General features: G+C 37.6%; 1 protein-coding gene across 4 annotated transcripts in view; it reads left to right on the top strand.

Annotated features, from left to right (window-relative positions):
* Nucleotides 1-12,266, top strand: part of LOC105446090 (triple functional domain protein-like) — a 72,029-nt gene that overhangs the window by 17,931 nt on the left and 41,832 nt on the right. For 3 of the 4 annotated variants that reach the window (XM_030974166.1, XM_030974169.1, XM_030974168.1), the window contains exon 2: nucleotides 4,265-4,361. In XM_030974166.1, coding sequence (XP_030830026.1) covers nucleotides 4,265-4,361 — 97 coding nt within the window. Of the gene's footprint in view, nucleotides 1-2,030; nucleotides 2,130-4,264; nucleotides 4,362-12,266 lie in introns of those variants that run through there. The other variant, XM_030974167.1, reaches the window with a different exon arrangement.

Raw genomic sequence — 12,266 nt, 5'->3', positions numbered from 1 at the left:
AGAATATGAAGGCATTTGAAGAGCCATGCTTTTCAGGGAACATGTTTAATCTGTCTGATGTTCTTCCACCCTTGCATAATAACAATGATAATGCTCACAAATTATTTTTTACCTCTTCCCAGAACTCAACCTTCTCTTTAAGCATACAAGTGTAAAATCTTAGTAGGATTACTTAGTTGCAAGTACTGCATTTAGCATCCCTAAAAGTTACTTATACCACTAGTCCATGCTCATACCCTGCCCAACAAGAATGGTGTTTTTCTGCTTACATAACAAGTATTGACTTATTTGTTTACTTAGCCCAAATCAGGAGAATGCCTGGAATGTCCAAAGCCCAACGAAAATTACACAGTCCACCCATCGATTGAGGTTTGGCGATGCCAGTATGACAATGCCGGTATGACAATGGCTGGCGAATCCTCCCCATTTATCAAGTCTACCAACGTTGTGATCTGCATGTATCTTATATCTTCACTGCTAGGGCTATACACCTCTGTCCATTTCAACCTTCCTATCTTCATTCGCCCTTCTCATATTTCTTTCAGAGGTTTTGAGAAAGGTTACCAATTAAATCCATTCTGGATGTAACTCTCTGATCTGTGGATTTGTCGTTATTTGGACCATTTCCTAGCCAGGAAGTATAGAGTGGTTTTGGTTTCATCCTGCATTGGAAAATTTATCTTTGGTTCGTTGAGGTTTTCTCTCGAGAACATATGTACTCTTGAGTCTGGACTATTATGTATTGCAGCTAGTATTGTGGAAGCGAGACCATTTGAGTAAGTAATTATACGATATAATATATAGTTGCATAATCTGCTATACACTCTTTGTATCGCTTTGAGTGTATTTTTTTTAGGGGGAAAGTCTACGTGCGTGTGTATTTCCAAATAGAATTTTGTAATTTTGTGTCGTCGGCACTATGAAATACTAGGAAGTAATTGTATTTATTTGAATCATCTAATTTACTGCCCTTTTGAATATTCAATAATTTTTGGAGATTATTTAATAATTTGCACATTCTTTGATTATGGAATATGCTTGCTATTCTGAATTTATTTTTATACACTAGCGAGATATCCAAAGATTTACCAATATAATTACATCCATTTAAAATACATTTTATATTTCTATACTGTATAAATATGTATAATAACTGTATACAAATAATTACAATTTGATAATTAATCCAGATATCTTATTTTTGCTAACTAAACAGGGATTATTAAGTCATTTTGTTGGAAATGATTCTACTTTTTCTTCATTGTCATACAAAAACTAAGACTCTGTCTTGAAAGGTCGTTAAATGAGTTAATTGTCCAGAGCGAAGCACTAATTATCCAATACTCCCTGCTGTAAACAGAACATCTCTCGAAGGGGAAATCAAATTGCCATCAATTAAACAAATCGTATGCGTTGCTGCTGCCTCTGAAGTAAAATTAAGGCTTCTTGCTTGCCTTCGACAGAGGAAATTGCCATGGTAACCAGTTTCTTTCTCCAAATGACCATATTAATGGAAATCTGTGTGAAGTGGCTTGGTCGTGAGACAATAGACCAGCATTGCGATCGTAATATATTTCATTCTTGCTTGCCTCCGTATTGCAGCGCTCTTGTATGTTGTGCAACAGGCTTTTTTCTTCCCTTGACTAAGCTCTTACTTTCTCTTGATGATAGCATCTTACATAAGATCGCCAAGAGCGAACTCACTTGTGTATTGTGATTTTATCTCCCAGGCAGAGGATAGACCGAGGACAGAGATTCTGCCTTCGCAATCCCTGCTGTGCAGATCTGGCTGTCATTTGAGACTCTCGCTTTTCCATCTTCACTTCTGTTTTACATACAAATGCATTTGAATATCTGCTCTAGCAGAAACTTACGCTTCTTCTTGCTTCAGTAGACACTTCCCTCTCTCTCTTTCCATTCCTCCATTATTCTTCAACCTGTTGCATCAGGCATGCATAGTTACTGAGTGGCTGTATATAGGGTCTATCTATCGTTGTCTTGTGGGTGTGAATGGTTACATGCGTGATCAAGAAGACGTGATCACTTCATCATGCTAGGGATGCTACGAAGCTGTTGCCTCTTAAGGCTCAAGGAAGAATCGCCCCTCATTGGGGAAGCTTGTTACCCAGGTACTCTGGACACTGGTAATATTTACATTATCTTTATCACCACCATGCACCTGGGCACCATAGCAGTCTGTATCAGGATTAATTGTAATACCTGCATCAGCACTCACTCTAGTATTGGACTAACTTTGTGACTTTCTCATCAATAACCTATGTAGTAATAGGATTTTGTAGGCCTATATATTTGCCATAAAGGTGCACTCTCTTTACAATTTCAATCAGTCAAGGTGTGACCTGATGAGTTGTTTTTGTACTGCTATTGTTTTGCTACTGCTACTATTACAACTGCTGCTACTACTACTACTACCATCACCAGCACTATGACTTCTACTGCTATTTCTACTTCTATGGCTATTTCTAGTTCTAAAATTCTACTTTTATTTCTTTTTGTATTTCTACTATTTTACTACTTCTATTTCTACATTTACTTTCTCTACTTATTTTATTTCTATTTCCACTTTTCTTCTATTTCTACTTTTTGTACTTCTACTGTTTCTACTTCTACTATTTCTTACTTCTACCCTTTTTACTTCTACCCTTTCTACTTCCACTTTCTCAACCTTTACTATTTCAACTTTTCTTCTATTTCTACTTCTTCTATTTCTACTTCTTCTATTTCTACTTCTTCTATTTCTACTTTTACTGTTTCTACTTCTACTTTCACATGTACGTATACTTATTCTTATACAGTCAAACCTGCTTTAGTGACCACCTGTCTACAAAGACCACATTTCTTGTTTCCCTTGAAAATAGTTTCTCATTGAAACATGTACGAAAGGAACCTGTTTCCCTTGGGCGGTTGCTATACACAGGTTTGACTGTACTATTTTTTTTACTTCTTATTCTCTTTCTACCACTTCTTTCACTTGGCTATCATCGGTGTAGCCTGATCTCAAAGCTTATGTAGTTAATTTGCCTTTGAATGAAATTGTGTAAGTTGGGATCCTGGATTAGATTAACCCATTTAAGTGGTAGTTAAAATATATTGAAACATTGAGAAAGAGTAAAACACACTTTGTCATGAAGGGTGGATATGTAACACACCATCAACTTGTATAAGATGATATCTGTACACCAGATGAGTTGATAAGTACTGTAAATAACCACAAAGGCCTGATAGAGATCATTATGTTAACTTCACCCCTTATATGCAAAGGTATAGTAAAGGTTAGTACAGAAATCCACATAGCTTGCCATTCGACAATACCATGACTTCTAGAGTAAGATTCTCTAGACCACTAAATGTTTTACCACAGGAGTATAGAGATTGTTCAGAATATGTCACCAGCTGTGACTTATTATATAGACAAATCATTTTTAAATCAACAGAAAAATAAAAAATCTGGTGAAAATGCTTCTTCAGGGGTGAATTTACATGCTGTAATCACTTCATGTTTTTTTTAATGTGCGCCTTGCATTACAGTCACTATGTTATGTACATACCATAGTCGAAAATATCAGAATTACAGTACTGAACTTTGTGATTGTATAAGATGTTGAAATAGTAATAGTAAACTAATTTAGTCAGCAACTTTTCCTTTTTGAGTGTATTGGAGAAGTATTTTTTAAATTTAGGACAGTAGATTCCTCTGTGAATTCAGCCAGAATTTTCAGCCTGGATTCCATTCATATCTTCTCTGAGTCTTTCAGTTTCTCAACTATTTATGTTTGTATGTTTGAGACATGTTGCACAAACCCATTCTGTATTGCTGATGTACATCACTGTGTCAATATTTGTCTGAAGCCTTTAACGGATGACATGATTTGGTGAATTACATTAATACCATGGAATGTTTGAGACATGCAGTAAGATGATCATTGTTCATCCATTGAATGTCAGATTCTTTTATTCCCATAGATATTGATACAGTAGCCAAACCAGTTCCAATAAGCATTGGGTTAAAATGTCCCAGATTCGTATTGGTATTGTCTGCGGCACAGCAGCGGGAAAATATTTGTTAATATGCTTTAGCTGGCATGAGGTATGCTGTATCTCATATTGTTAGTCTGTAACCTTGCTCTTCAACCCTTTCTTGCAAGGAAAAAAAACTACAAATAGTCATTAAGATTGCGTTTGATATTTCATAAAAGTTGTAATATTAATAAATTGTCTATTTCTTTGTTACTTTCATTGACAGAACTTGAAGGAGGTACTGGAGGAGGAGGAGGAGGAGGTTTAGGACCAATCAACAACAATGACTTACAAGGAGGACCCAAAAGAAAGGGCAGTATAAAGTAAGTCAATTTTACTTTCACTTTCTTATTCATCCTTTCAAAATATTGTCCGTTTGAAATACAAAATGAATTAAGAAGAATAGATGTTACTAGTTCTCAATGATGATGATGATGTTAAGCTTGATGCTCTGCTGGGAGATTTTCCTCATGGAAACTCAAAGTGAATCCTTTCTATTCTTGTGGCAAGTGATATGTCACCACCAGCCTAAAACTGTCATTCATTTACAAGCTTCCAGAGAATTATCATCGTACCAGGGAAAAATCTTTTTACAATTAACTCACCCTTGGTTTATGGAGAAAAAAATTGTAGAACTTATTAGAATAAAATTTGGGGGTTTCATTATTAATTTGGCTTATCTTCCATAGGTCCTACATTTAGCATATGGAATATATAGCTTCTTGATAATAGGCCAAGCTAATATGGTAGACCAGCTTAATTCTTGGTAGGCATTTGCTGCCCATGGAATGGAAGGGTTTAAGCTGTGATACAACCAAAATGCAAAATGCGATGCCAGAAATAGGAAGGGTTTAAAATAGAGACTTCATCAGCAAGAGGAATTTTCAGTGACAGTGATTGTAAATTGTTTGCCATCATGAGCCCCCAAATGGTTTATGTTTACCTGAAAGATGGCTGCAGTATATCACTCTCACCGCACCGATGACATGAAGATATGTCGATGGATAGCCTTACTTCCAGGTTATTGCAGCCATTTTTATCTTACCTCTACTGTAACTTTAGTACCTCTAGTCTTATTGGGTAGACCTACAGTTTCACAACTGTATTATTCATACCCCTTGTACATTGTTTTTCTTACTTTAAGAATGAAAGGTGCATCGGTTGAAATAGGGCCTCTGTTCATTCCGTTTAAATGTAAGCTTTAGAGGTACTATATCCTATTTGCAGCCAACATCGAATTCTGCAGGACTTTAAACGGATTGAATCTTTGCACAGCACAAAACGTAGGACCATCCGGTACAAGGGTCTGAAAATCAGACTATTACTAAAATTATTGCAGTCACTAAAGTCAACTCAACAACTAATGGGCATTATTTTCCTACTATTTGTACTAAAAGACATTTTCAAACCCTTTCGTTTTTAGAGAAGTTCTAAATTAGTATTATCTTTCAAATGCCGTTGGAATTTAACCTTTTCATTTTGGGGGCCTGCAAATGGGACATTCTCAACAAACAATATAAGGGATAAATCAATTTTTCATTACATTTTTTTTTTTAATAGTAAAAACTTGGTTAGGGTATGACTAATTCATTTGTTACCGTAATTGTATGTGTATCAGAATGAATTTCAGATTGTATTCGCAAAGGATACTTTGAAGACACACTATCGTGTCCAGATTTTGTATGAAGTGGATGATAAGTTTGGTGAGAGTGAGAAGGGGGTCATTTCATATCTTTTATCACAGTGCTAACACTCGTGATGAAAGCCTCTAGTGTTGTGGAATGCTCTGTGATAAGGTACACTGATGACATATCAACTTGATGTCTTGGTGACAAGTGACTTGTCTTTGTTACCGTGTTGATGGATGTCCCTTGAACGCCAGGTGTGGAAGAGTCGAGTTAGCTCAGCTCCAAAATATTATTTAGGCAATAAAGTCACTTTCACCCCATATTACAAGCATCGTTTAACAATGTTAAATCTGAGATACATGGCTATACATGTTATCAGTGTCTGTGATATGGTGTAATATTGAAACCCTAAAAAAATTGCGCTTCAAAATGATCATGAAGTGCCTCTAAAAAGTAAAAATCCTGATTGACCGGTTTTATCATACCGGTACTCATTTTCCTCAATAGACTGTAGTGTTATGAAAACCGATAAGAAAACAAAAAATGAAATTTTGATTTCCAATCATCAATATCTTGATAATCAGACAGGTGATCCGCTTGTGAACGTCATGGGATTCCTGACTGACCTAAAGGTTTATAATTAATTACGATTGCAGCATGAAATAAATCCAGGATTTTGTTTCAGAATCTGAGGCAATGTTACAGAGTCACTGCATAAAAGAGGGTAGGTCTGCAGTGGCGGATCCAGGGGGGGGCCGAAACGGCCGCGGCCCCCCCTATTGGCGGCGCAAAAAAAAAAAAAAAAAAAGAGGAAGAAAAGAAGAGAAAAAAGAAAGGAGAAGAGAGAAAAAAAAAGGAGAAGAGAAAAGAAAGGAAAAGAGAAAGGAAAAAAGAAGAGAAAAAATAAAGAAGAAAGCTATTGTGTGCTATCACAATCATGATTGTTTCATTTTCCCTTTAAAGCAGGCGCGTGGCCAGGGGCGGTAGGGGCAGTAAGAGGACATTTTTGAAAATTCTGACAAGTCGAGAACGGTACAACGAATCGTCTTCTTTCTCTAATAATTGAACGTTAGCAGTGTCCTTATATTCAAATTATGCAAGGAAACCTGTTTACTTGCTAGAATTCACTGTCAGACACTATTGAGTGACTGACTGGCCTTTTTTTTCTTTGGTAATAACATACATGAAAAGAGTTGTTAAGGGTACATGAGCATTTGTCTACATCAATAACCCACTTCTTGTAATGGCCAAGATTAAACTGATTGAATCTTTGCGCAGCATAAAACTTTTGACCATTCGGTACAATTATCTGAAAATCAAGACTATTACTTTCGGGCTCTATAGCCCTAAAGTCGATTTGACAACTAATAGTCGTTATTTTCCCACTTGAAGACATTTTCAAGCCCCACCTTTTTAAGGGTATTTCTAAATTAGTATTATCTATCAAATGCAGTTGGAATTTAACTTTTTCATTTTTTTGGCCTGCAAATGGGACATAGTACCTTTAAACTATGAAAGGCCAAAGCTTCCGTGCTTCGCGCGGGAGGGGGGCTGAATTCAGTCAAGTAATAAGAGTCGAGAATGGTACAAAAAATCTTCTTTCTCTAATAATTAATGAAAGGGCAAAGCTTCCGCGCTTCACGCGGGCGGGAAGAAACTGATTTCAGACAAGGATTAAGAGTCGAGAATGGTACACCGAATCGTCTCCTTTCTCTAATAATTAATAAAAGGGCAAAGCTTCCGCGCTTCACGCGGGCGGGAGGAAACTGAATTCAGACAAGGATTAAGAGTCGAGAATGGTACACCGAATCGTCTTCTTTCTCTAATATTTATTGAATGAAAGGTCAAAGCTTCCACGCTTCGCGTGAGAGGGGGGGGGGAACTGAATTCAAACAAGGATTAAGAGTCGAGAATGGTACAACGAATCGTCTTCTTTCTCTAATAATTTAACGAAATGTCAAAGCTTCCGCGCTTCGCGCGGGAGAGGGGGGGGGAACTCAATTCAGACAAGGATAATGATTCGATGACATAAACAACGTATCATCTTCTTTCTCTAATAATTTAATGAAACGTTAAGCTTCCGCGCAAAGCGCGGGAGGGAAAAACTGAATTCAGACAAGGATTAAGAGTCGAGAATGGAACAACGAATCATCTTTTTCTCTAATAATTTCATTTAACTATGAAAGGCCAAAGCTTCCGTGCTTCGCGCGGGAGGGGGATGAATTCAGTCAAGTAATAAGAGTCGAGAGTAGTACAACAAATCTTCTTTCTCTAATAATTAATAAAAGGGCAAAGCTTCCGCGCTTCACGCGGGCGGGAGGAAACTGAATTCAGACAAGGATTAAGAGTCGAGAATAGAACAAGCGAATCGTCTTCTTTCTCTAATAATTGAATGAAAGGTCAAAGCTTCCACCATGGGCGTAGATCTGTAATTGATACCTATTGTTCAGGGGGATGATCTATTCATTCATCCCCCCCCCCCCTGAACAAATTACGTAAGGATTGACGCCCATGGCTTCCACGCTTCGCGCGAGAGGGGGGAAACTGCATTCAAACAAGGATTAAGAGTCGAGAAAGTTATAACGAATCCTCTTCTTTCTCTAATAAATTAATGAAACGTCAAAGCTTCCGCGCTTCGCGCGGGAGGGGGGGGAACTGAAATCAGACAAGGATTAAGATTCGAGAACGGTACAACGAATCGTCTTCTTTCTCTTATAATTTTATGAAACGCGGGAGGGGGAAACTGAATTCTGACAAGGATTAAGATTCGAGAACGGTACAACGAATAGTCTTCTTTCTCTAATAATTTAATGAAACGTTAAGCTTCTGCACTTTCCGCGGGAGGGGAAAAACTGAAGTCAGAGAAGGATTAAGAGTCGATAATGGAAGAACGAATCATCTTCTTTCTCTAATAATTTCATTAAACTATAAAAGGTCAAAGTTTCCGCGCTTTGCGCGGGAGGGGAAAACTGAATTCAGACAAGGAATACGAGTCGAGAATGGTACAACAAATCGTCTTCTTTCTCTAATAATTAATGAAAGGTCAAAGCTTCCACGGGCTGGAGGCTATAGCCCCCCCCCCCCCCCCCCCCCCCCCCGATGAAAATGTCAAAAATTGTACCGGTATGGTGCTTCTAGACCTTGGAAAAACGGTCTGCGCAATTTTCAAATTTACGGCCCCCCCTATTGGAAAATCCTGGATCCGCGCCTGGGTCTGTGCTACTCTGTACTTACTCTGCACTGGAATTAGAATCTCTGAATTGTGAGCCATATCCGAGATATATCAGCTAGCTCGACTGACAGAAAATCTCGGTTGCACACCTTGGGGTGACAGAGCCTTCTACTTCTCTGAACCCAAGCTGTGGAATAGCTAGCCTTCTTCTACGATCTGTCAAGAGTCTGCGGAGTCTATGTTAACCTTCATGTCACCCTTCAAGATTTTTTCCCCAGCTTATGACATCAACTCAGCATTTTTAATGCTTACAAATAATATTGGCAAATGAATATCAATGTGACAAATGGAGAACATTAACTTTTTTCTTTGTGGTGATGCATGCATTTTTCATGCATTTACTTGTAGATTTTATATGCACAAATCAGTAAAGCATTCACTTTCGTTTTTGCGTGGAAATGTCAAATACTTTCATTAGATTAACTGGACAGTACGCTCTGATGAGCACTGCGTGACAATAGGCTTGCATCATAATGAAATTCTGTTCTGCATTTAGCTGAGACTCTGTTTGAAGAACATTGTGGCCCAATGTATTCCTTCAATTCTAACCACTGGAGTTGCTAACATCCACTATAGACAGTTGACAAAAATCTTTTCAGTTTACATCAATCCAGAATTTATATAAGCGGGATTAAACTAATATTTTTGTACGATATTATGAGTTATGCACAATTACTTAATTCGTAGTTTGTATGCCTGATAAAAATACTATGTCAGCGTTATGATGAGCTACTGATATTGCGTAATAAGATATTTTCCTGACATTTTACCTTGGATGTAGGATCATATCATCCACACATGTTTAGAATGGCTGTGCTTGTTAATCTGGCTATAAAATCAGTTAACCACACTGTAAAGTACATGTATGTTTCTAGGGTGCGTTCAATCGAATTTTCGAAGCTAGAATCACAAACATGAATCACAATTCAAAACGCCGTTACAAAAAGCAAGGTCACTGCGGTTTGCGTTCAAGCGATTTTTCATCAACGCTGATTCTAGCTCATTGCGAGCCAAACCACTGCGCATCACACTGCGCAGTATGGCCCAGGAACTTCGGCGCGCGCTTTCTGGAATTGTTTACGGCCGACTGTCGACTGCTGTTTTGAGCATAGATCGCAATAATAAGACAAAGAATGAGAAGGTGATAGAAGGAAGAAACAAAGAATAACATAAGGAAAGACAGAAAGATAAAGTCGATAGAATGATTAAAACAAAGAATAACATAAGAGAAGGTGAAAGAAGGAAGAATCGAAGAATAACATAAGGAAAGACAGAAAGACAGAAAGAGAGAGTGATAGAATGCTTAAAACAAAGAATAACATAAAAGGTGATAGAAGGAAAAAACAAAGCATAACATAAGAATAGAAGGAAGAAACAAAGAATAACAAAAGAGAAGGTAATAGAAGGAAAAAACAAAGAATAACATAAAAATAGAAGGAAGAAACAAAGAATAACATAAGGAAAGACAGAAAGAGAATGTGAAAAAAGGAAGGAACAAAGAATGACATAAGGAAGAACAGAAAGAGAAAGTGATAGAATGATTAAAACAAAGAATAACATAAGAGAAGGTGAAAGAAGGAAGAATCAAAGAATAACATAAGGAAAGATAGAAAGAGAAAGTAACAGAATGATTAAAACAAAGAATAACATAAGAGAAAGTGATAGAATTATAAAAACAAAGAATAACATAAGAGAAGATGATAGAAGGAAGAAACAAAGAATAACATAAAAAAAGACAGAAAGAGAAATTGATAGAATGCTTAAAACAAAGAATTACATAAGAAAAGGTGATAGAAGGAAAAAACAAAGAATAACATAAGTATAGAAGGAAGAAACAAAGAATAACATAAGGAAAGACAGAAAGAGCAAATGATAGAATGATAAAAACAAAAACAAGGAATAACATAACGGAACAGGCCACGATGGTATAGTGAACGCAAATTGCATGCAAAGCGGGCGGCGAATTTTTTTTCCGTACTCGAGAGGGCAAATACCCCATGTGCGCATGCGCGTGGACTTGTGATTTCTCTGCTACTTCCCATACGAAATGTACATGTATTCGCATGTACTGTGCACGATTCGCGTTCTACGAGTAAACGATGGCATAGTAGTCTTCAAACACAGACTCTGATTTGCCAGTTTGACAAAACAATTACGCATATATCGTGCGTAGCAATAGTACTAGTATTCAAGTCTGAGTAGTTGTATGATTCAGACATTTTAGTGCTTACAGAAATGCATCCCAAATTGAATAGCATGGTATAGTAGTCTGCAAGCACAGACGCTAATCTGACAGTTTGACAAAATAGTGTTATTCAAGTCTGAGTAGTTTTATGATTCAGACCCTACTGGTGCGTGTATTGGAAATGCACCTCAACTTATAGAGTGGCATAGTAGTATGCAAGCACAGACTCTCCTTTGACAGTTTGACAGAATAATATAGGCCTATTGTGTATTGAGTAGTGCTTTTATTCAAGTTTTCGTAGTTTTCTGTGTTGTGCCACTGCTCTCTCACTCTCTCTCTCTCTCTCTCTCTCTCTATCTCTCTCTCTTTCTCTCTCTCTAGCTCTCCCTCCAGTATGCTCGCACTCTCTGTATTACTTTTATTTATAATCATGGTCTGCTGAGAGCCAGAAGGATGTTAACTCTTAACACAACGAATGCCCTTCTGGCTCTGAACAAACGATAGTAGGCCTATATATGATAAACCCACACACCATAAGGTACGCAGACTTGAATAAAGTACTTCTCAGCACACTACTAGTATGTTGTCAAACTGTCAGATTAGCGTCTGTGCTTGCAGACTACTATACCATTCTATACAAGTTGCAATGTATTTCCATATGCACTACTGGGTCTGAATCATACAACTACACAGACTTGAATAAGCACATCGCGACACATACGCATATTGATTTGTCAAACTGGCAAATCAGAGTCTGTGTTTGAAGACTACTATGCCATCGTTTACTCGTAGAACGCGAATCGTGCACAGTACATGCGAATACATGTACATTTCGTATGGGAAGTAGCAGAGAAATCATAAGTCCACGCGCATGCGCACATGGGATTTTTGCTCTCTCGAGTACGGAAAAAAAATTCGCAAGCGGGCGCGCGGTTTTTCCCAAACCGGAAGAGGCTTCGTCATACAATCATGATTGAGAACTCCGTCCGTTCAATCGAATTTTAGCGACCGTGATTCTTTTGAATCATGATACAAAACGCATCTTTTTCAGCGTTTCATGTTTGTGTTTTCAAACACGTTTATTTTTACGACCGACGAAAAAATCGCTTGAACGCATTGCGTTTTAAACTAAACGTCTTTAGAAACCGTGATTCTAGGGTGAAAAAGTGTCGATTAAACGCAC

This window comes from Strongylocentrotus purpuratus, unplaced genomic scaffold (assembly GCF_000002235.5).
Source record: "Strongylocentrotus purpuratus isolate Spur 01 unplaced genomic scaffold, Spur_5.0 spur5_scaffold_7, whole genome shotgun sequence".
Taxonomy (NCBI): Eukaryota; Metazoa; Echinodermata; class Echinoidea; order Camarodonta; family Strongylocentrotidae; genus Strongylocentrotus; species Strongylocentrotus purpuratus.
Note: the sequence above shows the minus strand (reverse complement) of the source record. Positions and strands in the feature narration are given on the sequence as shown.